Consider the following 27,863-nt stretch of genomic DNA (forward strand, 5'->3'; position numbering starts at 1 on the left):
CTTGTTTTTAAATACAAACCAACTATAATTGTATTCCCCAGAAAGAGTTTTAAAACAGTTATTATTATTTTTTTTTTTTTCCTGCTGGGATAGCATTGTCCAAAAGTGCTTTGTTAGCAATTTCTTAGAAAACCCTCATGAACTATACCCCACCCCCCCCACCCCAACTCCAAAGCCTAAATATAAAACACAACCCCAACACAATACTCTGCAAGTTTTCTGGCTTTCAGTTGTAAGGAAAAGTGCCAGGAAAAAAAAAAAAAAAAAAAAAAAAAGGTCTTTCATTTCTACAGGAGCTTGCTTTTTCTCTTAAGGAAGGACAGAAAATGGTAGGTGTCCAGACCCATCCCTCCGCTGCTTGGCAAGCGGCTGCTAGCACATGAGGCAGCTCCCTGCTCAGGCTGCTCCTGCTCAGAAAGGCAGGGTATCCAGGAAGAGCTTGTCGATGATGGAAGGTGGAGACACCAAGTCTTCCAGCTTCAGGTAGAAGATGCGCTGGAGGCCCAGGGTGCAGATCTTCCGCAGTTCTACCAGGGCACGCAGGACCTTGGGCTCGGTGGGCTCCAAAGCTTGTCCCTTACTCTGATGCTCTTTTAAGCTGCTTGTGATCTTGTTGCATAGCTCCTCCACTCTCTTTGGTTCTTTTAACCCATGTCGTTCTGCAGAGGGTTAGAAAAGGATAGAAAAATTTAGGAGGCAGTTACATCTTAAAAAACCCGGAATCCCTGGACTTCCCTGGTGGCTCAGTGGTTAAGAATCCGCCTGCCAATTCTGGGGACACAGGTTCGAGCCCTGGTTCGGGAAGATCCCACATGGCGTGGAGCAACTAAGCCCGTGTGCCACAGCTACTGAGCCTGTGCTCTAGAGCCCGTGAGCCACAACTACTGAGCCCGTGTGCCACAACTACTGAGCCCGTGTGCCACAACTACTGAAGCCTGCGCACCTCGAGCCTGTGCTCCGCAACAAGAGAAGCCACCGCAATGAGAAGCCCGCGCACCGCAACGAAGAGTAGCCCCTGCTCAACACAACGAGAGAAAGCCCGCGTGCAGCAACAAAGACCCAACGCAGCCAAAAATAAATTAAAAAAAAAACCCAAACAAACAAACCCTGAATCCCTAATGGAGGCCTGTGTCCTGTTCTGCCAGTTGGGATGGCATTTTACAGCCAAAGTGCCCTCCCTCTTAGAGGTAGTTCATGGCCTTTGGTATTAAACAACAACAGGGATTGAATCCCAGTCCTGTCACTTACTCACTGTGTCCCCTTGAGTAAGTCTCTTAACTTCTGAGCCCCAGTTTCCTTATAAAATGAAGATAATAATCATACCCAATTCAGGGTTTCTGGGAGGATCAGCTTGGGCGAATAATGCAGATGAAGTACACAGTTCCCATCACAGAGCCACATTGAGTGAATAACAGGGTGGTTACTATTTTGCACACATTATCTGACTGAGGTCTTCCAAAAGCCCCATCAGGAAGCAACTCTTTTTCAGAGTGACATGGAAACACATCCAGGCAAATGAAAAAATGTTCCCATCTTGACACACTGGGTTGGTAATGCGGCTGTAATTTCCATTTGTTAATGCAAAGGCCGCCCTGCAAGACCTGATACAAAGTGCATTCTTGTATTTTCATGCTAACCAGCATTGAGAAGAATCCAGATTTTCTTTTCCTTGTTCTCCCAGCTCCATACTCCTATTGACCTACACCTGGCACACACCTACACCTGACCTACACCTGGTACAAAATACACGTTCCTCTGCTGTGGAGACGGAAAAGTCAAAGAGAAGAGAGGAGGCCCAGAGGAGGTGGTGCAAGCATTTTATAATGTGGCAAGACATGAACACCAGTATCTTATATTTTATAAAATAATGTATAAATTATCTCCATGTTAAATATTATGATCTCTTATTTTGTAAATAAGGTTAAACGGTTTTCCCAAAGTCACACAGCTGCTAAAAGCTGGGATTTGAACCCAGTCTTCTGAGGCAGACTCTGTCCTCTTGCTCCAGAGCAATGTTGCATCTCCTTGCAAACAGAAAGGAGCATGACATCCAGTACAAATCAATTTGCTCTCCCTCAGCATGTAGATATCAGAGTCTCTTTCCTGAGAGAAGAGCTTGGCCCCTGTTATCTTAGTCAAAGTTTTCATCTCTTGGTATATTTACATGTAAAATAATAATTCTTGAGAGATGGAAGATATCCATCCAATGGGAAATCAAGTACTAGTTTTTAATTTTTCCTACATTAATTTTTTTTTTAGTTGGGAATATTTTTGTTAGAAAAGTTAATTCCCAAAATCATCGGAAAAATGAAGCAACTATCTAGACACTTTTTTTCTCTTGCCCTAAATAAAAGGAGGCCCAGGAATCAGGAGATCTACATTCTTCCCCAGCTTGGCTAGTTGTGTATGACTTGGGGAGTGCCTTCCTCTCTCGAGCCCCTATGAAAAGGAAGAGATTGGATTTAGTGACCTCTAAGGTCCCTTCCAGCTCTGAGGCACATTTGTATATATTTATAATTATATTAAAATACAACCATGAAAATTGCCAGCAGCATCTCAGTGGGCTGTAACTGACAGGTCTCTCATCTCAATGCAACATAATATAGAGAAAGGGTGACTGAACTTGTAGTCAGACAGACCTGGGTTCCATTTTTGGTTCTGTTACTTACTAATCATGTGACCTAATTGCTCTAAGGCTCAACATCCTCCTAGGAAAATGGGGATTAAAGGGTGGTAGATACACGAGTCTTTGTTGTAGTCTTCTTCATTCTTTTCTGTGTTTCTTAAATATTACACAATGAATTGAAAGAAAAAGCGTGATTATAATAAAGCTCGCCTCCATGGTTTATTGTGAGTTTCAGCTAAGAAGATGCTACATAAAAGTGTTCTGCCAACTGGAGAGTGCTACACGCATGGTACAGTCAGCCCCTAAGACAATACCTGACACATGGCAAATGGTTGGCAGCTGCAGGGTCAAACAAAGGCGATAAAGTCCCCTGACTCCCAAGCTTTGCCGTGCAGGATTTTGCTTTCCCCCAGGAAGCTATTAACTAATCAGCCCAGGTGCAAAGCTGTCCTCTATGGTTTATCTTTACTAAACACATAGTCCCCTTGTTTTAGCCTCAGAAGAAGCACTCAAGAGTGAACTTCAACAGCAATGGTGCTCTGCCTAAGGTTTTATTTTCCCCCCAAAAGCAAAAAAGCTGGCTGCAAATTTGGCAGTAAATTTCAAGAGCTGTAAAATGTTCGTAGCCTCTGACCAAGTAATCCCATTCCTGGGAATTTATCTGAAGAAAACACTGAACAGAAGAATAAGACTGTATGCATGAAGACATTTGGGGTAGCATTACCTACTTTAAAAAATGGAAAAAGGTAAAGGGAAGAAGAATAGGGGAACTGTTAAGTGAAAAATGGTATGCCCTCATAATAGAAGATTCTGTAGACATCAAAAAGGACAAATATGAAGGCTGTGAAGCGACATGGCAAAATATATAATATCACATTAAATAAAGATTAGAATATAAAATGGTATCTAAGCTGTGATTCCATCCATGTAAAAATTATTTCTGCATATAGAGAAGGATGAAAGGGAATAGAAAAGTGAAAATATTCATGAGATTGTCAGATAACTCTTTTCCTTTCTTTTAAAATATCCAGGTTAACGCTATTGGTATAATAAACAATGTTAAAATAGAACAAACTGGGATTTGGTCCTCTGAGAAGCCCTCTAGTTGCTGTAACACGATCAAACAGTCATCTTGCTGATAGCAAATTCTATTAAATACTGAAATATATCAAATTAGGTTCATAATGCAGGGAGAGATGCTTTTCCCAGAATAAAATACCGATCCATTGATTTAAGCTTTCCCTTCCTTTCTGTGCCTCATGCCTTGCACTATATTCAAGATCCCATATTCATTATCAGGATAAAGAAACTGAGCAATGTGTGGGCTGGATTTCAGGAGGGGGTTGATTATGGAACCTTGTAACCAGACTTTCTCATGGCCAAACTCACAGAAGGTGCCTCGGAGTTTTCCCTGCTCTCCAATCAGTTGTGACTGCTCGATAACTATGGCAACCATTATTTATTCAGTGAATTCAAGTGGAGATCGATACCTCCTGCCAGCTGGATCAAGCCTAGGCCTGGAATTCCTTGAGGAATTCAGAGACACTCCTGTTAGAAGCCAAGGGCACCTTCTTTGTTGTTTTGAACAGCTACTGGATTTGTGGCTTCTTTACTCTTTTAAAAGGGCTGAGATAAAATTCAGTCTCCAGGCAAACTGCTGCCAGCAGTCAGTAAGATTTTCAAATCACTTGGGAGTCACTAAGTGTCTGGGACCTTCCAAGTAATTTGAAATTCCTTAAAACCCCAATCACTGACATTTTAGTTTAAGGGACCCCCTTTCATCTTGCAGCTTGGTAAACATGGCTGCAGAGCTGATATACAGAGAGTTCATAAATTCTAGGGGAAATCAGACATTCGGATTTTCCCCCTCCCTAGAGAATTATATACAGATTTCAGCTTAAGATCTTTGTCCACCATTAAATAAAACAAACTTCTCAGTATTTTTTGCATTTTGATCTATAACATTTTTACCCAATACTTCAGTATTTTAACTCAGCTTTATGTATTCAAAACTTTAAAATACAACTTATTGAAATGGTTACATAATGGATTTATATGTAATAACCATAGAATATATGAATTGGAAAGAATTTGAGTTATTTAGTTCAAACTTTCTCCTAAGACAAGAATTCCCACTATGAGATACCACAAAGACAGTACCTGGCACCAGCTGGACCGGCAGTTCACTATTACACCCTGATAATAAAAATATATTTAATAGCACTTTACATTACATTTTTACTTAGATTATTTTACTGCACCCTCACAATAACCCTGTGAATTAGGCAGGACAAAGATGATCTTTATTCAATGAGTCAGAAGGCTAAGGCACAGAGAGTTAAGTGATTTGCCCATGGTCAAAATTAACAAGTGGTTAATTTCCTTCACACCAAGTCCAGAGATATTTCTATTATACCTGGTTGCCTTGAACACTGTTAGAATGTTCCTCCTCTTCCTGAGATTAACTCAGCCTCCCTGTTACTCCCTCCTACTTTCCCTGTACCTAATTAGCTAATTGACTAATTGTTTCTTTCAACAAATATTTGAGTATCTATTCTGCGCCAAGCAATGTTATAGCCACTGGGGTTAGAGCAGTGAACAAAGCAGACAGACAACAGACCGCACTCCTAACCTGCGTGGTGTTAGTATCTAAAGACACTGCTGGGTTCCTGCTCATTCTAGCTATCCATGCCATAGACATCTCTGCTAGGAGAGAGAGGAAGGCAGGCAGTGGGGAGGAGGAGAGACGGGAGGGAGGGAGGGAGAAGGGAGGAAACAGGGAGAGAGAGATCTAGAGAGAGGGGGAGAGACTGATTGAGTGAAATAATAAAGCTATTTAGGTTTGTGTTCATGTTCTTCTCTCTTCACCTAGTTAACATCTATTCATCCTTTAGACTGCAGATCAAATAATTCTTCAGGGAAGCTTCCCTTTTTACTCCCAGTCTAGATCATGTTCTCCTATGGCATTTTCTCTATTTTTTCCCTTTGAATGATATCACAGGTTGAAATCAGATATTTTTGCGACAATTGCCTCCTCCTCCATTAAATGTAAGCTCCATGGGGGCATAGATTGTACTTGCTCATCATTGTATCTCCAGCACCAAGCCTACTACATAGGAGATACCCAATAAATATGTGTTAAGTGAATATATTAATGGAGGGACCTGTAAAATATATTAAATGAATATTAAACAGGTGGGTTGCTCAGAATAAGCAAGTTGGGAGTTATTAAGAAGCTAACAACAGGAAAGAACTTAACAAACTCTAAAACCTACCACATCAGAAGCTTTGGAACCAGATTTCCTGGATAAAAAGCTTTGCTCTGTCACTTATTAGCTGGGTGACTTTGGGTCTGTTTCCACATTCATAAAATAGAGCTAATAATGGTACTTGCCTCATGAGTTGTTGTGAGAATTAAATGAATTAAGACATGTGAAGTATTTGGAACAATGCCTGGCATATAGTAAGTACTTAATAAATATTAGCAAGTATCTTCCACGTCCCCAGCTCAACTTTCCCTTCAACTTTCCTTCAAATCAGCCACTTCTGAGTTGGCCTATTAATGATTCCACAATCCTCCCCGTCACTCTCACAATCAAATCTAACAATTTTTCTCCCCGGCTCATATTTAATCCAATGCAAGAACTTTGATTATTATCTCTGCAATGTTCCTTGCACCTATCTTCTCTCAGTCTCACTGCCTCTGGACCAGGTTTTCAATATCTGTTACCTATATTGTTTTAATAGCTTTTGACTGGTCTCTGTGCTTCCCATCTCTGCTGTAACCCATCTCAGCTCCTTCCAAATTTATTTACTAAAGAACATTAAACAAATAACACATGCAGAGGCCTTGGCACAGTGCCTCGCACTGAGTATTTTAAAATGGTAGGGCTTCCCTGGTGGCGCAGTGGTTGAGAATCTGCCTGCTAATGCGGGGGACACGGGTTCGAGCCCTGGTCTGGGAAGATCCCACATGCCGCGGAGCAGCTAGGCCCGTGAGCCACAACTACTGAGCCTGCGTGTCTGGAGCCTGTGCTCCGCAACAAGAGAGGCCACGACAGTGAGAGGCCCACGCACCGCGATGAAGAGTGGCCCCCGCTTGCCGCAACTAGAGAAAGCCCTCGCACAGAAACGAAGACCCAACACAGCCAAAAATAAATAAATTAATTAAAAAAAAAATGGTAGTTATTGTTAATTTCATGGAATCCTGGTTACCAGTAGGTTCCCTTGTCCCTTGCTGCTCAAGTGTGGTCCCTAGATCAGCAGCATCAACATCACCTGGGAGCTTGTTAGACTCTCAGGCCTTGCAGAGACCTACCTAATCAGAATCCTCAATTTAACAAGATGTCCAGTGATTTGCATGCACGTGAAAGCTGGAGAAGGTCTGTTATAGTCAACCCCGGTCCCCATAAGACGTTTGACCCAGTCTACAACTAGCGTTCATTTAGTCTCTGTTTCGTAAACCTCACTCCCCAAGGCAGGAACTCACTGCCCATGGTTGCTTATTCCAATTTCAAATAGTTCTGTCTTTTAGAAAGTTTTTCTTATGTTGAGCTAAATTTTGCCTTCCTACAGTTTCCAGTTCTGCCTCTTAGACCCACACAAGAAATGCCAAATCCTCTTCCTCATGGCAAGGATCAGGGGATGAGGAAAGGGGTGATGGTACCATCAGGAGCCTCAATAAGGAAAACCAACTTCTTTTGATTTTGAGCAGGTCTCCACACAGGCCAACCCAGCAACAGCAGTAATACAGGTCCAGCCAAAGGAGAAGGAGAGGAGAGCAACTGGGGAGAGATGTGTGTGTAACTCAGACACCAACTAACAAACAGGACTTCCTGCTCGGAGCTCTACTTCCTTCTCTGGGAAGTCATCTCACCGCTACTTCTCATGTCATAATAACATCCTTTACTGACGGGCAGTCCCAGAGACACTGAGCCCACGCTGATCAGGAAACCACAAGTTGGTCAGCAACCTGTGCTCAGGCTGTAATAGTGCTTTTCAGTCTGTCTGTCTGTCTTTGATCTATTAGAGCAGGTGTCTGTCTCCCCAGCGAGACCACAAACTCTTGGAGGATAAGGGATTTTATGCCTGGCACATAGAAGATGCTCAATAAATATTACTGTGTCAATCTGAATCGAAATAAGGTAGTTCTCAGGAATTCTGACTATTTTCTACTAACAAAGTGGTGGGCTAAAAATAAATAATTCAGATTTTCCTAATTTGGGAAACTTTCTGCTATTCACAATTAACCCATTCATTCAACCAATATTTGCTTTGTGCCAGACACCTTTCAATGCTAAAGTAATTTTAAAGATGAATAAGACTCTCCCTGCCCTTAAGAAACCCTGGGTCTAGTTGGAAAAGAAAGACACAAAGAAATTGCTTAATGTGATGTGCATAAACAATTCTAGGGATGCATCAACATTTTTATGGATTCTTAGAACAGCTAGCTCTACCTGGAAGTAAAACTCCTACCATTTAGGAAAATAATAATAAAGGTTTGTCTAATATTTTCTTCTGCAAAGTATACATTAGCTCATTCAATCTTTACAAGAAACCTACAAGCAGACATTATTATCCCTGTGAAAAATGAGAAAACTGAGATTCACAGAGGGTAAGGAACTTGTCCAAACTTGCACAGCTAGGAAGTAAGCAGGGTGAAGACTTGAACTCAGCTCTCCAATCTCCAAATCTCATGATAACCTTTCTCCACTACCTTTTAAAAAAAGCAGTATGGCCCTGCCAAGTTTTACACTTAGTTTTCCTTGCAATGTAGCCGATGGCTATATGTGATATAAAAACAGAGTAACCAGGTAACCATTTAGAGAGAACAGTGGAGCTCTGGGAAGACAGGTGGTAGAGGGTGTGGCAGGATCAGCCACCTGCCCCGTTCTGCCATGTCACTGTTTCATTGCCTTCTGCCTCCCCCTCAATCTCAGAATTCATGTTCCAATAAGACAAAGAAAAAGACTACAGAAAGAAAAGAGCATTTTCTACCTGACGGAAGACATGAGTAGGGAAAGAAAGCCACGGGGAACATTCTTTTAGTGTAGTGTTTTGCAAAATGGTATTTGGGCACTCAAGTTCCCTCCACCATTTGGTCCAAAACTGCCTTTCCAATCTTATTTCCCTTTTTACTATATGGGAAATGCATTTTACTCCGAGGTTAGTTTATAATCCTAGGCCATAAGATAAATATTACATAGAATCAATATTTTTTCCTGAAAATTCTTTACATTTCCCCAAAGTGCAGGACATGCGCTCAGCTCTCACCACCAGAAGCAGAGAGACCATGGCCCACAGTGGATTCATGTCTTCTCTCTCACGCTCATTCAAAGACATAGAATCATCAAATGTAATAACTTGTACTCTTTTAATTTTTCTGTTCTTTCTACTGAGATTATACATAGGATTTAAAAGATACATAATGCAACTCCACCATACTTGCTTTTCCCCAAAATGTGTTGAAGTGTTCCACTGCCATGCCCTTGCTATGCTGTTTCCTCCGTCTGGAATGTCCTTCCTCTAAATGGTCTCATTTCTTGATACCAGCTCCTTGGGAAGCTATTCATGACCAGCACCTACACTCTTTTTCACCTCCAAAGTGCTAGCAGTAGTCTGAACTTCCCCTGCACTTTTAAGGACCTGAGCACTCACCACCACACACTGAGTTCACTACATCATCATCATATATGACTTCCTAGTAGACCATACACTCTCTGACAGCAGAATTCACACATGACTCATCTTTGCATCCCTAGGGACTGCCACCATGCCCCACATATAGTAGGTCGTCAGTATTTACTTAGTGAATGGATACTTATAAAATGGTAATTCCACACTAACTTTCTATTTGGGGGGCTTCTTATTTGTTATACATAATTAACTGCAACTAGATACCACCTCATTGATATTCCATCAGAAGCAAAGCATTTCCATTACTCTTTTGTCAGGAATATGTCACTGGAAAAGGGAATGGTTAGGGTAGATGAACTGGGGACCTAAAAACATTTGACAACCACAACTGTGGAGAATTCCCTTTCACTGTGCGAAAGGAGAGTGATCTGAAAGAAACCATTTCCTGCCCCACCTCGCCACCTAGTTTTTCACCAGGGCACATAGAGAGAGGTGGAGGAAGAGGAAAAAAAAGAATTAGGAAACAAAGTCAGGTTTGTACAAACTACCAATATTGTCCAGATTCTCAATAACTTTCCTGGAAAGCAAGACTGGTTAAATGTCGAAGACCCCATTTCCTTCTCATGAGTTCTGTGTGGTCTGGAGCAGACGATTTTGGGATGATTTTTCTGCTGCCAATAGCCCCACTGATATTCGACAAGCACCCTTTAGGATCAATGGAGCTTATTTAGAAGTCAAGATTTCAGGGTAGCCCATATTCAAATGAAAATTAATATCCACAACAATGTGCACTACTGTTGCTCAGGCACTGCCTTTTCTGCCATTTCCTGATGCTTTCACACATTTCAAACCCCCTCTGAACCAGCAAATCACAAAGAGAGTTCTGCGAGATCCAGAAATGAGAGAAGAGGCCTTCTTTTTCTTGTGTGTTATAACCACAGCACCTGTAACACCCGGCTCTGCACAGGCTGCAGGACTGAGCACAGGATCTGGAACCACCCCACCAAGGACCGGGCCCATTGTAAGTGTCCAGTAACTGCAGCTGAATTCCTTTAATATCACTGTCCTGCTTTGAGCCTCTCTCAAGCATCCAAAGAGATATTCACCAAACACACTGCTTCTAAGGCCACCACCTGATTCCTCATGCCACTGAGTTTGATTTTGGACCACTTAGGGTGTGCAGAAGGGGCAGGCGTGTGTCTCATTTGAGGGAGTCCCTGTTACCATCCCTCCAGGATGGAACATAAGTGGATAAGAGTGCTTATTCTGAATCCAGTTTGGCTACATCACAAACCTAATTTTCTGTAATCCTTACTGCCACCTGAGGCAATAGATATTATTTCCCCCATTTTACAGATGGGGAAACTGAAGTTCAGAGAAATGCATTTCTCAATAGTACGTACTTACTAAATACGCGATCCCAGATTCTAACCTGGGGATGGTGGTCTCCAAAATCCTTGCAATTTCTGCCATGCTAAACTGTTTCCTCCCTGAGCAGGCCTCTGCATAAATAGGCAGTGGATGAGCAGCTATAACTGCCGGACACACAGTAAACTGGAGGCAGGGACAAGACTAGCACCACCTTCTCCTAATTCCTAGTTTGTATGCTGTGCACTGAACTGCCGATCTCTCCAGGTTGGGATTGCCTGGCACCCGCATGCTGTGACCTCATTGTTGTCTATTAATTTCTACTTAAAGGGTAAAACAAAAAAACATGTAGGCCTCGGTCCCTCCTCTTAAACCACAACTCTCACACCTGGACTGGCCTTTTCCCGCTTAGTCTCTTTCCTGCTAAAATCTGTGCTCAAAACCAGCTGTCAGGGTAGACCTTTCTAAAATGCAAGCCTGGCCACGATGCTCATCTCTGTGGATCCCCCACTGCTCTCAAGATAACCCCCAATCTTCTCACCTAAATGTGAAAGCTTCTTCATGCCCTGCCCCACCCTAACCTATCACACCAGTCTCATTTCCCATCACTCTATTTTTTTACACATTTCCTTCCTGAAACGTATGACAGCCATATTATCAATGGCTTTAGCACATTTTTATTTATGCCTAGAATTCTCACTCCTTCCATTTTAGCCTGGAGACATCCTATGCTTTTATCAAAGACCAGCTCACGTTACCTCTTTTTTTTTTCCTGGTTTGGAGATATTTACTTCTTTTTAAAAATTTTTTTTGGAGTATAGTTGATTTACAATGTTGTGTTAGTTTCAGGTGTACAGCAAAGCATATCGGTTATACATATACATATATCCACTCTTTTTTAGACTCTTTTATGTTACCTCTTTTGAGAAGACCACCCCCTACCATGGGTCTCTCAGCACTTTGTACCCACTTTCACATCCCCACCATAGCACTCAGCACCTTCTATCACATGGATTCTTTTGCATATTCTATCTCCTCTAGGGATGTGTGTTATCATCTCTGAAAACCCACTGACTTGCAGCAGAGTACCTAGATCAGGGGACACTTGTTGATTTACTAGACTCAAAACCCATTTCCATAGAGACATGGCAATGTGCTGGCTTTATTTATGGAAAGCAAAGGCTGGCTCTAGTTTTTGTGTCTGTTTTTCTAAATTAACTAAATTTCATACTTTCTAGTTTTGAAGGTTCAACTGTCCTAGGAAGAGGTGAATTGTTTTAAAATTGAACTGAAGAGCTTTAGTTGAAAGGTAGCCTTTGAGCCAATTTCATTTCAGTACTGCTGGAGTAATATGTCTGTGCCTTAAATGGGTTTATTTTCTTCGGGTGCTCCCTTACGTTGCCATTTGAAAGCCCCCTTAATCAAATCCATACTCTTGGAGACTGTGTTTCTTTTTGTTTTGTTAATGGCTCCCTTGGAAGTCTCTGGCAGCCCTTACAAAAGAAGGGAGTTTCTCATCTAGGATCAAAGACCAGGAGGATTCAGGTTCCACTTGGAATACTAAGGGAACATGCTAGTGTCCTATTCCTCCCATGGCACATGCTTTTACTCTTCTTGACCTTCATGTAAACCATTAAATGATGAACCAGCTTAGCCTCTTAAGGTACTCAGACACATCTCACTTTAGCTAACAGATGTCCCAAGAAGGTGCATATAGACAATGCATCAGAAAGAAGGGCCCATCTGTGCCACAGGATGCATCTGGTCCTCTGTGAAACTCATCACCTGCCTGAAAAACATGTTCTCCACGGCCAAGAGTGTTTCAAGAATCTGAAATTTAATCCTCAGTCCAACGGCCTAGCCTGTACTTGGGTCTGACGAAAAGGATGGGAGGTGCACCCCTGGTCTGGCTAGCCTCTTCTGGAGCCTCCATCTACTGTCACTGTCTCACCAGGCCCCCGTTTGATCAAGAAGGATGAGATCGAACAGGAAACTCTGAAAGTGTAAAGGGGCAAAGGGGAGCTGGGGCCTGCGGCCTCCAGCAGCCACAGGGAGATGGTATCCCCTCTCTTACCCACTGTGCCTTTCTCTTTCTGTCTTATTCTGCCTTGGAATCCTTTATCTCCCAAAGGATAGAGAGGGAGTGACACGTAGGGGGAGAATGGCATAACAAAGAAGTTGACTATATTTTAGGCTTCTGCTTTTAACCCGTCAAAATCGTTGAGTTAAACCATTTTTGCTTTATATGAATATCCATTTTCCTCAGTCCTCTGCCAATCAAAGTTGCTAAATAAAGCTGTAAATAAATACAGGTGTGTTTTATGTGTGTGCAGTTCTTTGGTTTTACTTTGGGTTACTAGCCAAGGACTGGGGAAAAGGGAAGACTTGCCCCTCTGCCCCACAGGAACAGGCTGGTTAAGGTAATCTTCCTTCCAAACCCCCCGTAAAAATAACCCTGAAGCAGCGACTCCAACTGCCCACGGAGGTCCCGTGGAAACTTAGATTTTCATCTATTGGGTTTGTTGACAATAACCAAATAGACTGGGAATCCTCTTTCCTGGAAGTTCATGACAATAAGTTGCAGGTGTATGCCTCTTGTGGTTTTTTTTTAAAAAAATTAATTAATTAATTAATTTACTTTTGGCTGCATTGGGTCTTCATTGTTGTGCACGGGCTTTCTCTTGTTGCGGAGCACAGGCTCTAGGCGCCTGGGCTTCGGTAGCTGTGGCTCGCGGGCTCTAGAGCGCAGGCTCAGTAGTTGTGGCGCATGGACTTAGTTGCTCCGCGGCATGTGGGATCTTCCCGGACCAGGGCTCGAACCCGTGTTCCCTGTATTAGCAGGTGGATTCTTAACCACTGCGCCACCAGGGAAGTCCCTGTCTCTTGTTTTAAACTAGGGTAAACAGCAGATTTCAGCAAAGTGGCAATCAGTTTCCTAATTTCTTGTGTGTGTGACAGCCAAAGTCAGAATCTACCATAAGCCAGGAAAGGAGAGAGAGGGGGACACAGTCCCTTCAAGTCACGGCAGGGTGGTGCTTACCTGTGATCATGCTCAGTGCTGACAGGCAGGCTAAGGCTTGGATATCAAGGTTCAGGCTCTGCAAACTTAAGGAAAAGTCTTTAATGGAGTCGAGCCACTCCCCAAATCCACGAAGGCACTGAAGTCGATGCAGGACAAGTCCATTGCAGAACACAAACTTATCTTCAGCAGTGTTTGACCTACGAGAGAAAGTCGCGGTGGGTGAGGGACAGAGACACATTAAATAGGTCTGTTCAGTCTGTCCAGTGGGATAACATCATAACACACAGGCACCCGCACAGCCTTGGGGCAGCGTCCAAAACCCAGCGTGGTGCTGTGAAACCTGTCCAGACGCCCTCCATGAACAAGACTGTGCTCCTGGGATAAACAACCACCACCGGCTGTCTGCTGACTTCCCTGGTGAGCCTCAGCCCTGGGGATGCTCGGGGTGGGGCGTCTGCTCTCTTATTGCTACAAGCAGCTGCTGGCTCATCCTGGGACTCACGGATGGTGGAAGCGAAGCCCAGTGCCCAGTCTCTCTCTGCAGTGAACACGAGACTGTTCCCTTCAGTACTCCTTCCCACTTCGCTCCTTCGACTTCTCTTTCATTTTCTTAAATGTCAAAAAGTGATAAGGCCCAAGGCTAGACACTACAATTCCACTGTGCAGACTCTAAAAACACCAAGTTCCTGCAAGCGCCAGAAGTCAATGACAAACTGAACAGTGGTCTAAAATAAAAAGAGTCCTTATTTTGTATTACATTCCCTGCTTTAAACAGTGGGGCTGTAGGGGGTTATTTCTCAACCCATCAGATAGTTTATATTATGTCCATAGTCATCCCATTCTTTTCTAATGAAAGGTGCCCTGGAACTTCTAGTTAGCACCACTTCGCTGTGAGGCCTTGGGCACTCCTTTAATCTTTCTGAGTTTCCTTTTCCTTGTCTATAAAACAGGAATTATAATTGCTACCTCCAAAGAATGCTGTGGGAATTGAATGAAATAAAGGATTTGAAAGCCCATGCACAATGCCTGGTATACAAGAGGCCAATGAGTGTTAGGTGTTAACTAATTCTGAATTCTAGGTGGTCCTTACCTTAATCTTAAATTCCTTTAATTTTCAAATCTCTTGCCACATATTTCTCTCTCCTGGCCTTCTGCCTTAACAAGTGAATGTCACTTTAATTGTGCCTCTTGGATGAACAGCTTTATTCATTCATTCACTCAGAAAGTATTTCCTGAGCACAAAGCCTGTGCCCGTTCCTTAGCCAGACACTGGAGAACACCTGGTAAATAGGGCCTCTGTGGTGCCTGCTCTCATGGAGCTTATCACCTACTTAATCCTTTGCTGCCTGCCTAATAGATGGTAGTCACATTGCTGGCTCAGCGTGGCTCCTGCACACACAGGAGTGGCAGTAACTGTGCTAACTACTGGCAGTCTAGCAGTAACTCCACCTCAGCCTCTCCCACAGATCCCTCCACAGAGGGACGCACGGGACCGAATGATTCAACCCCAGGGTTTAAAACCCAGACCTCAGAACACCGGCCTCAGAATCGCTGGAGCATGACTTAAAAATGCAGATTTCTGGACTTCCTTCAAGGCAGATCCAAACCAAAATAGCTGGGAATGAGGCACGGGAATTTTCACTTTAAGTGAGAGTTTCTGGTAGTATGGTATGAAACTGGGGAGGGGGTGGTAGGGAAGACAAAGAGGGGAAAGGTGATGATTTTTCCTATAAAATTGGTAAAATGTTGGTACCATCTCCTATAAATATATAACTAAAAGGAAGCAAGGAAGATGAAATTTAAAATGCTAATGTGGACTTTAAGAGAGAAGCTTAGATCCCAGGTTCCAGCTTTTAGAAAACTCAGCTCCTCTTTGTGTTTGGTGTCACTGAGTGTCATAAGTTGAACCAAATCTTTTGATCCAGAAGCTATTCTCTTGGAGTAAACACTGGGGGTTGAGAAGCTGTGGGAACTCTTCAGTGCCCCATCTGGTGTATGAGAACAGCAACTTGTTAAATAGAACCTTGGGAGGTAAATGCAACGTTCAAAACAAATACTTGCTCCCAGGAAATACCTTATGTACCATGAGAATCTTCCTGGAATCACAGAATGTGAGCGACAAGGGGCTTTAGAGAACACCAAACCCAACATTCTCATTTTACAAAGAAGGAAACTAAATTTCTGGTGAGGCAAGTGACCTGCTCAGGGTCTTAGAGCAAGTCTGTATTAAAACTGAGACTAGAACCCAGGAGTCCTGGCTACCAGCCCAGGGCTCCACCCACTGCTCAGTTTTTTAATGCCTGGTCATATTTCATATGTCCATCTTGAGCAAACTTTTCACTGCTGACTTAGTTAACAAACACAGCAGGTTTCAAACTTCTTCAAAGGAAGGAGTGGACTGAGGAAGAAAAAATAAAAGTAATTACCTGATGGAAAGTCTGAGAACAAACAGCTCCAAAAAGGCTGATTCTATAAGTAATGTCTGATCTTCTTTGGGGAGATCAGTAAATCCGGGAATCTTTTCTGCCCAGCTTCTAGATACGTCAATGGAGGCTGTTAGAAGGTTGTAGAACTGTTGTACATGCTCGGCATCTGTGCCTGCAGCGGCCTGGTCAGTGGGACAGTACTAGAATGCAAACCACAGATAGCGGCGTTATCTCAATCCAACAGGGATAACAGCATCATTTGCAGCTTGGCTCTTCCAAGATTTTCAACACCTAAATCCTTACTTTTAGGTGCCACAGTTTATAAAACCTTTTTGCATTCACAGTCTCATCGGATTCTCACAATAGCCCTGTGACATAAATAGAGTGGATTCTGTTACCACTTAATAGTCAATGAAATTTGCTTAAGTCCCATTAAGTGCAGTGGTTTTCAATCCTGACTGCAATCATCTGGGGAGCTTTAAAAAAACACTCATGTCTGGGTCATATCCACAGAGATTCTAATTTAACTGGTCTGGGATCGGGACTGGCCATCAGGAATTTTAAAAGCTCCCCAGGTGATTCCAAAGGGCTGCTGTGCTGAGAACCGTTACCCCAGGGGGTTGTGTCTGCACCAGCCTCCAGGATCCACAGATTCCCTAAGGCACAGCTGTCTCCAAACAAGATGCTTAATTAACCCCTGGTTCTCAAACTGTGGCCCCGGTCCAGCAGCATCAGCAACACCTGGGAATGTGTTAGAAATGAAAATCTCCAGCTCTGCCCCAGACCTACAGAATCAGAAACTCTGAGGGTAGGCCCAAGAAACTGTTTTATCAAGATCTCCAGGTGAATTCTCATGCACAGTGAAGTTTGAGAATCACGGAATTGACCAATACGAGAAGATGGATGCTTGCTGCAGATGGATTCCTGAGAGATAAAACAAACAAGGAAGCAGTCGGGAAGGAGTGTGTCCTTGGCAGGGCCCAGGCAGCTGTGTGCCATCAGACTCAGGGCTCGCAGCTACTAAAATTAATGAAAATTAAATACAATTTAAAATCCAGTTCTTCAGTCACGCTAGCCATATTTCAAGTGCTCAATAGTCACATGTGTTTAGAACATTTCCATCACGGCAGAACATCCTATTGGACATCATTGATCTAGAGGGCCCCAGGAGAAGAAAGGTACAAACAGGGATAAAGTCTTGACACGGCTTTTAGATATGCTGGTAGAGCCTGGGTTTTGCTTGAATCACTGGAGGAAAATCTTTCCTGCGTCAGGCAGGAAGATTGATACAGCGAGATAATAATTAAGGGACAACCAACAACACAGAGACTTAGGAGATGTGCAAAAACATTCATGTAAATATGCACGTCATTGCCTTCATACGAACACAGCTGAGTGTGCTTTTGTGTCTCTCAAGTTGATCCTCAAAGGGCATGGATTTTAATCCTTACTTTACAGATGAGGAAACTGAGGCTCAAAGATGCTTGGAAAGGTTAATAGACTTTCGCAAGTTACATAACCAACAGTGGTACAGCCAAGACTTAAACATAGCTCTGTGATTTCCAGTCCTACACCTCCTGGCTGTTAATAGGTCTGATGTTACTAGCTGGTGGCCTGTAGGATAGTTTTAAAAAGTATTTTGCTTTGCTTTAATTGGAGTTCTCCATGTATGTATTCATTTGGTCCCATATTTTGTCAACACAGTGACTGGCACATAATTGACGCTCAATAAACAGTTGTTGAATATTGTTCCATGAAAGAACAGTCAGGGGAGTGCCTAGGTTTGCAACAGTACTCTAACCTGGCTGGAGGACAAACAGCCAATAAGCAGCCAAGTGCTCACTGTAGAACTACACAGGTCTGAGGAAATGAGGCACTTGTCTTAATTGGGTCTTTTTTTTCCCTTTGTGTTTTCCCAAGAGGCATCATGAAATAACAAAAGAAACATCAGACAAGGAGCCAAGCCACTTTGATCCTAGATTTGTCTAGGCTCCTAATTTGTGAAATAATGTGGCTCTGCTGCTATAGTTATCTGGGGTAAATTACTTCACTTTTCTGAGCCTCAGTTTTCTCCTCTGTAAAATGGGGATAATATCTTCCTTAACATTTTGTTGTGATGATTAAATGTGACAATACATGCAGAGGACCTGACGCACAGAACGTGTTTAACACATGACGATAGTGATGATACTGATAACAGTTTTGATACTTGGAGTTATCACTGTCCCTCAGCTTCCATATTTATAAAATGGGGGAAAGGGTTGAACCGGAAGGTTTCTAATTTTCAGCCCTGACTTTTTCTAGGATCCCATAATATCAGGTCCAGTTCAAATCCCTGGCTCCTCTGTTCCCAATAATCCACCCAGGGCCTGGATTCTGTGAAGCCCTGGATGTTCTGTGTTGTAATGGACCATGGAAGCAAAGGCCAGGAGAAGGAAGCAGTCATCCTTCCCACAGATATTCAAGGATGACAGCATGATACTGGTGTCATAGACACTCCCCACTACTTCCTTCCAGCACACATACTATTAACTGGAGGAGAGTGGAAAAAAAAAAGATTTTATTTTTAAACTTTCTCTTCTTATATGAATCTAATTCCATATGCTCTCCAGGGGCAGGATGAAATTCAGGGCAGAACCACCTTTAGAAAGTTGACAGCACTACATGTGAAACTCCCAGGTAATTCAGAGTTGAGGAAAGAATGTTGGATCAGGCAGTAGGTCATGGGGACCTCCTCCAGGCTCTGGCACTGACTTGCTGTGCAGCCCTAGACAAGGCACTTAACTTCTCTGTGTTTATTTCTGCCTCTGAAGTTGGAAGTGACTAGACTAGCTGATTCCTTCTGGCTCTTGCATTCAGCTATCTTTCTGTTACTGATTTCTAGTTTAATTCCTTTGTGGGATTGACGGCAGACACTGTATGATTTCTATTCTTTTAAATGTGTTAAGGTGTGCTTTATGGCCCAGACCATCATCTATCCTGGTGAATGTTCCATGTGATGGCTCTTGCATTTGATGATTCTAAATGTTGCTAATCACACCAGGTATGACGGTATTGCCTAGAATTTGATACTGATTCAGCATTATTGTTTTAAAATAGTGTGTTAAATGGAGAAAAAAAGACTAAAGAATGTCAGGGAATGGGACCTAACAGCTCTCTCCTGCACTGAAGTCCCTGAAACCATGGCTCACAACTCAATAATCTCCCTGCTTCCAATATTTGCTCAGAATCCTCCGGAGCACTTAGCTTTCCCCCAGGGTCCTCTGCAGGCCTCCACCCCTGCTGGGCTCACATTTCATGCATCCTGCACACAGGGAAATGCAGTTGCTGCCTGTGTGTGCGGTTTTCTCTGATAGAGTCCAGCAGGGAGGAAAGCCAGCGGGCCCCGTGTGCCAGACTCCAGCCAGACCCTCTGAGCTTCACCTGCAGTGATTCTGGTTCACGTTTCAGAATTCTGGAGCCAAACTGGATTCAGCCTGAGCCACCAGTAACTTGGGGGTGACTGGAGGGTCAGCATCAAGTGCTGGGGGGAAAAGACAAATCAAGTATCCCCTCTACTGAACATAAGATTTAAAGAAATGGAACAAAACGTTTTAGAGTCTTTCTCTGCCCGGACTAGCAGTTTATAAACACCTCGCTAAGGAATACTGGATGTAGAGTTGGAAGAACCAGACCCCCATCTCTGCTTCTGTGCTCCCCTACATCCCTCTGTCTCTGGGATAAGCAGCTTCGGGGTTCACCAAAGAAAAATCTAGAAATACTTGTTTATTGACTATTCTAATCAGACATAGGCCAAATAGAGAAAGACTTTAAAAATGAATCTTTTTTTTCCTATTTATGCTTTTTATTCCAGCCTATACGGATAATCAATAATCAGGTTTTACCACTAGTCAAAGACACAATATTGCATTTACTGATAGCTAACGTCTAATGCAGATTTCTCCGAAGCACTTAGGTTGAGAATCTAGAGCTGCAAAAAACAGTGAATACTATTTAAACTAAATTGAGTTGACACATTTCAAATGGCAATACCATGGCTATACAGGTCAGATTTCAGCCACAACCTAGGCCTAAAATAAGTTATTTGGGAATTACGTGAGACCCTTGGTGAACACCAGCCCTAAAATTTAGCAATGTGATGCTTTCATAGCAGAGTGGAATCTGCTATTTACTCTACCTCAGTGTCAGTCCTGGCTAAATATGTAAAATGTCCTAAGAACACTTTGTTTCCACTTAGAATGTTACTTTTCCCTGGGTCCTTATATTTCTTTATATTTTAGATGTTATCGTTCTATGAGCCAAACTATGTATACATATTCTTAGGTTCTTACACTTTAAAAAGTGACACTTTAAAAACTGGCAATGAATATATTTTATCCCAAATTTCTTCTTTTCTGATCTAATTGCCTCCCCTCTCTAAAAAACCAAACCAAAACCAAAAAACCCTCCTCTCTTCCCGTCAATGGCATCACTGCAGTTACATATTTGTTTACTTTCTGTCTCCTTCACTTGCCTGTAAGCTCCATGAGGGCAGGAGCTGCATCTTGTTCTAACGGGTCCACTGCTCTGGAAGAATTGTTAAATGAATCAATTACTTTCTGTTAAACTTATCTCTATTGCTTATTCCTTTTCAACCCCAAGAAAGTTGGGAAATAGGAGATACGAGGTAAAATTGAATTGTTCTTATTAAACCGTATCGATCGTTCTCAAGGCTTAGTGTGCCAAAGAATCATCCAAGGTCCTCTTTAGAATACAGATTCCTGCCTGCCTTCCCCCGTCCCCCAATTCTGAGTCAGTAGGCCTGCGTGTGGCCCCGAGAATCTGCATTTTAAGCAAACACCCTGACTCCTTCTGATACATGCGGTCTGGGCACCACACTTTGGGAAATGCAGACCTGTACCCATAGGGGAATCAGAGGGTCAGGGAAGGAGAAGGCTGGAAGGGATCATGGCAGTGCATTTAGTCCAATCTCCTCGGCCTTCAGATGAGAAAACTGAGGCCTACAGCAGGGCAGAACTTGCCTGAAATCATCTAGTGAGTTGGTGGCAATCTGAGAGGATCTTCTGAGTAGCTTCATGAAAGCACCCTCTTTGCAGAATCTTCATGATGTTTACTTTGTAGGTTTAACACGTGTCAACCATTTCTTAGGCTATCTTGTTAACATATTTAAATGCCACTTGCTGGTGCCTGGTTTTATCTGGGCAGTATCTCTTGTATTTGGAGTCTGTTACTATACTAAGTGACACCCATTACCAGAAAACATCCTAGTTAGCTGGAAAATACTTGAAATGACCAACTAATGAGGATGTGAAGTGCATTTTCTCATTAGTAATTATGCAGGCTCTGAAGACAAGCCCAGTATCTATATATACTTGTAATGCTAAATTAAAAGCAACTGTGGGGTACAGAATAGCAACATTTTGAGGAGAAACAAATCAAATGTGACATGTTTTGACTGCACTGATATACAATGATCTGAGCTCACTTTTGAAGGAGAGAAGTTTGGCCCAAAGGAGAAGAAAAGTTCCCAGAGCCAGGAACGCTTCACAGAGCGAAGAGCTCTCTTTCTGGCCTTGAAAACCCACTTCCCTCTGTGACTTGGAACAACTCCTCCACCTCCGTTTCCCACAAACGAGGAAAATGCTCACTTACTACCTTAAAGCCACATAGGCAGGTACAAGATTAGAACATACCTGCCCGGCAAACATTTTCTCATTTCTCTGATTCACTGGGGGAAGGTAGCATCTTTAATAAATTGTTTTGGTCAAGCCAACTGTCTGACTCAAAACTGACAGGGCATATTCTTATTTAAAATGTAAAATTATATATACCACTATGATATAGATTAGGCAGGAATAAATGAAGAAGAGACTTTCATTTTTCACTTTATTCACTTCTAAATGGTCTGCCTTTTATAAATTACTCTTATTGTAATTTTTAAAATCTAATAAAGCTTCTATTAAAAAAAAAAACTAGTATATTGCCATTAAACAGAAGTGGCAGTATGGTGAAAGAGAAACATATTACTTTGAGTGATGAGATTTGGGTCTAACCCTAGCTCTGCCACTGACCTTAGGCAAGCCACTTAGCCTTTTTAAGCCTTTATTTAGTCTTCTGAAATATGGGTTTTGGATTAGATGACCTCAAGATCACCTCCAGTTCTATGAATTAATAAATAAAAAACTTTGAGAAGGTAATATGAAAATTGAATTTCAATGAATGACATTAAAAAAATGACTGAAACCATAAATTGTACCACATAAACCGGGTTTAAGTGAAATTATGTAAGAATGTATGTGATGGTGCCTGGCTCAAAGTAGACATTCAATAAATTCATTTTGCTTCATTCATTTTATGCTAATTTTTTTTTTAAAAGAGAATGAAGCAAATTCAATCTTGTGAAGTAACAAGTTGTTTAACAACACATATTCTTATATGTATATGTATATATATTCACTTGCATTTAGGGACAGTAAGGTAAACCCTAGAATCATAAAATCTTAGCGTTGGAAGGAAATTAGTATCAGCCAAAATAACCTCTCTCCTGTGAGGAACCCTGTTATGTGTTGTCCTTACATAAGGACAACTTGTGTTGATGAACTCACGCTTCCACAGCAGCTCTTATAGCCAGGAAAGTTCTTCCTTGCCCTCAGAGTGAGCTGGAAGGGCCCCCTCCTTCACCCTCTAGTTCTGCCCTTGGGAGCAACAGTCCTCTTGGCGACAGGGCCAAAGTGTGACCTAATCCTGCCAAATCTTCTCCCTTTCTGTCTACGTATTTCCATTTCCTTCAACCATCCCTTTCGAGTTTCCAGAAACAGTGTATCCACATACATACACTGGATCCTCTTAAATCCCAGCTTGGAACTGAACTCCATCCTTGAAGTGTGCACTGACAGGACAGAGTCCGTGGGACACCATCAACTTGGTTCTAGCCCCATGCTTCTACTACTGAGGCCTAAGCTAATTTAGCATCCCTCCCTTCCACTGCACACTTTGTTGGTTCTTACTGAATGTGTATGGAATAAACTCCTGAGATCTTCTTAACATGAACCACTGACAGGCCAAGGCTCTCCCATTTTAAAAAATTCTAAATGCTGAGCTTCACACTTATTTTTGTGACCTTTCTTCACGATGGTTTCAGCCCATCCTGTTCCAGCTTGTCGAAATCACTCTGAATGTTGACACTGACATCCATCATATTAGCGATCCCTCCCAGCTTTCTGTCATCTGCAAATGTGATCAGCATGTCTTCTCTGCCTTCATCCAAGTTTTTGATGAAAACTCACTGTATTTTATTAAAAGAGACTTTTAATTTAATTGATTTGGGTCCAATTTTTGATAATTTTGTAAAGCTATCTAAAAGCAGGAGAATCCAAGCTATGAGGTTCAACCCAATTCCAAAACAATGCAATTAAAATAAATACGCTTTACAAAATTGAGCCAGGCCCCAAAGGTACTATCAGTGTGACCCAGACTCTGGCATGGTCAATCTGTTATTTTGGGCAAAGCTAACAATTAAATTGGATAAATGTTTGTTGATGAGGATGATGACTCTAGTCTAACACCCTGAATGGTGCAGAAGCAAGCAAACACAGTGGATTGATTTTTCAGTGTGAGGCAGTTCCCAGCTGGGACAACTCAAAGTACGGGGTAGGGTTTGCCTCTGAATAACTAATTAGGCCATGTAGACCAATAATTGCATAATTTGGGCCCCCCCCAACCCACCAAATCACTTTGTGGACTAAACCTCTGGACTGGCCATCAATAGTGATTTCAAATGCCCCAGAACAATGTCAGATTGTGTGCTGTAGCCTCAGTGAAGGCAGTGCCAAGAAGCTTCATTAATTCAGATGAATTGCATAAGGGAAGGCCAGAGTTGGCTCATGGAAAAGTTTTTATTCCCAAATGCTTTTCTATCACCCACTCTCACTGAAACCAGAGATGCAACGAATTATGGTTTTAAGAGCACAGACTTTGGGGGCCAAATTGGGCCCACTTGGCTTCTAATTCTATCTCTGATACCTATTACTATGTGACCTTGGGCAAGTCAGTCCTTTAGCCTTTCTCAGTTTTAATCTCATCTATGAGAGATCATAACACTTACCTTAGTGGTTTTGCTACATAGCACCTGACATGTGTAGTGTTTATACTCATTAGAACGTTCAACAAAGGATAGAATAAGAAGTTTTGGTCAAGGAGATAACATACAGGGCACTGTGCTAAAGCTTTGACAAGTATCATCTTATTTAAACTTCCCAGAAACAACCCTGGGAAGTAGATATTATTACTATTACTCCATAACACAGATGAGGAAACTGACACATTAAAAGATTTAATCAGTTGCTCAAGATCACCCAGCTAGTACATGATGGTGTTGGGATTTTAATCAAGGCCTGCATGGTTCCAAAACCTAAGCCCTTAATCACTGCATTATTCTGTTAGACTATTATTTGAGACTTGACTTCAGTCAAGAGATGCTACTTGTAATCAGAGTAAGAGTCCTCAACCTTTGATTCTAAGGGTCTACCATGCTTCTCATATGAAGTCTTGTGCTCAAGTGTGGAGAGGAGGCTTCACAACCTACAGTGAGGGAGGGGATGAGGGAAGGAAGATCACAGCAGATACACAAATCACCCCTTCACTTTTGTCAACATTGCAGCCTAAAAGGAGGGCATATGGCAGACACTCTCACACTCTTGGCCAGCCCTTCAACCAGAAGTTTGAAATACTGATTGGACCTGGAGAGGGTAATCTGGTAGCTGCTGCCAAGCCAAATCAACCAACTGGGGATCCCTGGACTGGTATCTCTCTTATCTGTGCGTAAACTGTGTTTCTAAGTTTTCTTGTCTTACGGTGGGATTAACGATTCGTACAGTTCATGTTTCTTTCAATGGTTAGATGAGACAAAGTACCACAATGCCTAGCATGTAGAAATTGCTCAATGATTGAGATCTTTTTCCTTTCTTTTCTTCTTTGGTGAGACCCTGTCTTACTAGAAGTCTGCTCTTCTAAGTCTCTTTTAAAACTGCCTTCCAGTAATGTTTATACCTTTGCTCAGAAAATCCTTTCTCATCATTCTTCTTTGTGTTATCCAAATTTCTGGGAATTTGCAGGGCTCAAACTGATGATATTTTACTATATCCCATATGAAATAAAAGTGTTAATATATTTTGGTTGGCTTAAATAACAACACTGGTAATCATTTACAGTTTTCAAATGTTTTCTCAACTGTCATTCCTGTGTGACTGATGTTCAAAACACCCCTCTGAGGTTAACTATTGTAATCATCTCCACTGTAAGGATGAGAAAGCCAACAGCAAGAGCCAGGTGACCCAGGCAGGAAGCAGCAGAGGTAGCATTCCATCCCAGTCCTCCTGACACCTCCCGATGTCAAGGCCAGAGTTTGCTCCTCTCCATCAATGGTTTAATCCCTCAGTATAAGCAGTAGGTCAGTCAATGCCGGTGCAATTGGGTAAACTGTTTAAGGATAACTTGAAGCTTACCCAGATGGTTTGGTCACAATATGGAAAAAAAAAAAAGTAGTCACTTTGTCTAAAGCATGAAAGAAATGTACAAATTGTAATTCACCTGTGCAGATTTTCATTGGCACAACCATCAGGAATCCTGCAACAATGGGTATGACAGGTGCAGCACGGTCAGGGTCATTTGTTAAGGCATTTAGAGATTCAATAAGGCAAAAATTATTTGGTGCAATGGATGCACTGGAATTGCTAAGTGAAGTGAAAAGTAGAGAAAAGGTATGAAAACGGTTGAGCACAGTGCCAGGCACGAAGCCATTCAATCCACTCTTATTACTATTATCATGAATAGAGACCCTGATCATTCATTCAAGAGCAAGACATCATAAAACTTACTCTGGAATAATCGAGATCTCTGGGCGTTGAGTCTGTTAAAGCTCGGACGAGGGCATTCATCATACAGATTGGAGGAGAAGGTGGAGAGGGCTGAGAGGCTTCCTGCTGTAATGGGCTCTTTGGTTTGGAAGGCAGCCGACCTCTCCTCCCTTTCAGACTATCTGTACGGACGACTGATACCGAGAGAAACAAAGAAAAAATGTCTTCAAAGATATCCATGAATAGCCATAAATCACAAAAAGGAATCAAAACACTTTACAGTTGAGCAAATCATTAATGAGACCAACCATTTAAAAGGGGCAATAAGTTTGGAGTAATATCCACACAACGATTTAATGAGAGTTGAAACAAGCAGCATAAAAGCCACCCCATACTTACATTTGGTAATGAATTAGCCCTAAAAGTCTCCTTCTCAAATAGAACAAAGATGTATGTACACAAGCTCTCTATTGATTTTGAGAAATTAGAATAAGTAGACCTCAGCTATTTTTGAATGTAAATATACACCATAAAAATAAAATGTTGAAAAGAAAGGGAAACTAGGAAACTTCACCATTCTAATGTAAATATTAACTTTTTCAGTGATATCTGAGAATATTTATAAGCAAGCTGGACAAAAAGCATTATATCCATACCTTCTTTAACCATTCCGACACCGAGACACTTCTGAAATCGACAGTACTGACATCGGTTTCGACGTCTCTTGTCTACAGGGCAGTTTTTATTTGCCAGGCAAACATATTTTGCATTTTTCTGCACTGTTCTCTGAGGAAATACAATACAGAGATAGTCAACTAATAGTTTCTGGAAAGAGGTAGGACCTGACAAGATGTATTTTAATTACAATGTGAAAAGCGACAGTGCAATTCGTATAATTAGATAAATTTAATTTCCTAACACGCTAGCCTGCAGGAAAAACAATTTTATCAGTGTTAGCTGCTGACAATGAAAATCATCTCGGATTGTTCTGAAGCAAGTCTCAGGAGACACCCAAGTCTGAATGATAAAATCATATCTGAAATTACCAGGTCAACATATCATACCTTGGAGGATTAGATTCACTTTTAATATCCCTTTGGGAACAATTTTCTACTTGTTCCACTCCCCTGATTATTGCTGACCTTATTAAAATAAAATCAAAATTATCTGGGATGTACTTTGCTGGATATCACTATTGTAAGTCAAATATCACAGAAACTGGCTTTGTTCCCCAATAGAGATGAAATCATAAAAAGCAAAAACGAGGACTTGTCTAGTTATAACATATAGGAAATAATGTTTTAACGCAAAAAAAAAATCACTTAATCAGCTTGTGTATTGTATTTTATTTTTAAAAGAATGGTAAACTGTCCATTTCTCATTTTTGAAAGCAAAATCGTAAAACGGGATACTAAAAACCGCTATCACATCCAAGAAAGAAAAAAAAAAAACCAACCAAACAAAAAGAATGAGATAAAAGAAGGAATATGAGAGCCATATATTTTCAATGAAAATTCCCATTAATTGGTTATTTCATAAATGAATATTGACACAGACATCAAAACAGCCATACTGTAAAAGATGTATCATAAAACTTGGGCCTGGGTATAAAATAATGTTGTATTCTTCAGAATCATGTATAATTTAAAAATGAAACATGAAGAAATAATAAAGGATATTTTATGCTCCAAATATAAGAGAATGCTTGATTTTTTTAAAAAAATTAAAAACATTTGTGCAAATGGATGTGTATTTACCACTCATTCAGAAATTACCTGAATATATTCAACTCCAAATAGAGCAGAAAGTTGGAATTTATTTGGTAAGCCTGGGCTGCATAAAAAAAAAGAAATCCAGGTAATTTGGGATTGGTGATCTATTTTGTGTCTAAAATTCTAAATAGATTTACTTTCTTTTTTAATTTTCAGCAA

General features: G+C 41.6%; 1 protein-coding gene across 1 annotated transcript in view; it reads right to left on the reverse strand.

Annotated features, from left to right (window-relative positions):
• Positions 1–257: 257 nt before the first annotated feature.
• The window catches only part of NR4A3 (nuclear receptor subfamily 4 group A member 3), a 33,419-nt gene continuing 5,813 nt past the window's right edge, over positions 258–27,863 (reverse strand). The window contains exons 3-7 of the mRNA XM_068552308.1: positions 26,589–26,718; positions 25,954–26,126; positions 16,079–16,278; positions 13,671–13,849; positions 258–659 (exon numbers count right to left, since the gene is read on the reverse strand). Coding sequence (XP_068408409.1) covers positions 412–659; positions 13,671–13,849; positions 16,079–16,278; positions 25,954–26,126; positions 26,589–26,718 — 930 coding nt within the window. The 3' untranslated portion in view covers positions 258–411. The remainder of the gene's footprint in view (positions 660–13,670; positions 13,850–16,078; positions 16,279–25,953; positions 26,127–26,588; positions 26,719–27,863) is intronic.

The sequence above is a fragment of the Eschrichtius robustus genome, chromosome 10 (genome assembly GCF_028021215.1).
Source record: "Eschrichtius robustus isolate mEscRob2 chromosome 10, mEscRob2.pri, whole genome shotgun sequence".
Lineage (NCBI taxonomy): Eukaryota > Metazoa > Chordata > Mammalia > Artiodactyla > Eschrichtiidae > Eschrichtius > Eschrichtius robustus.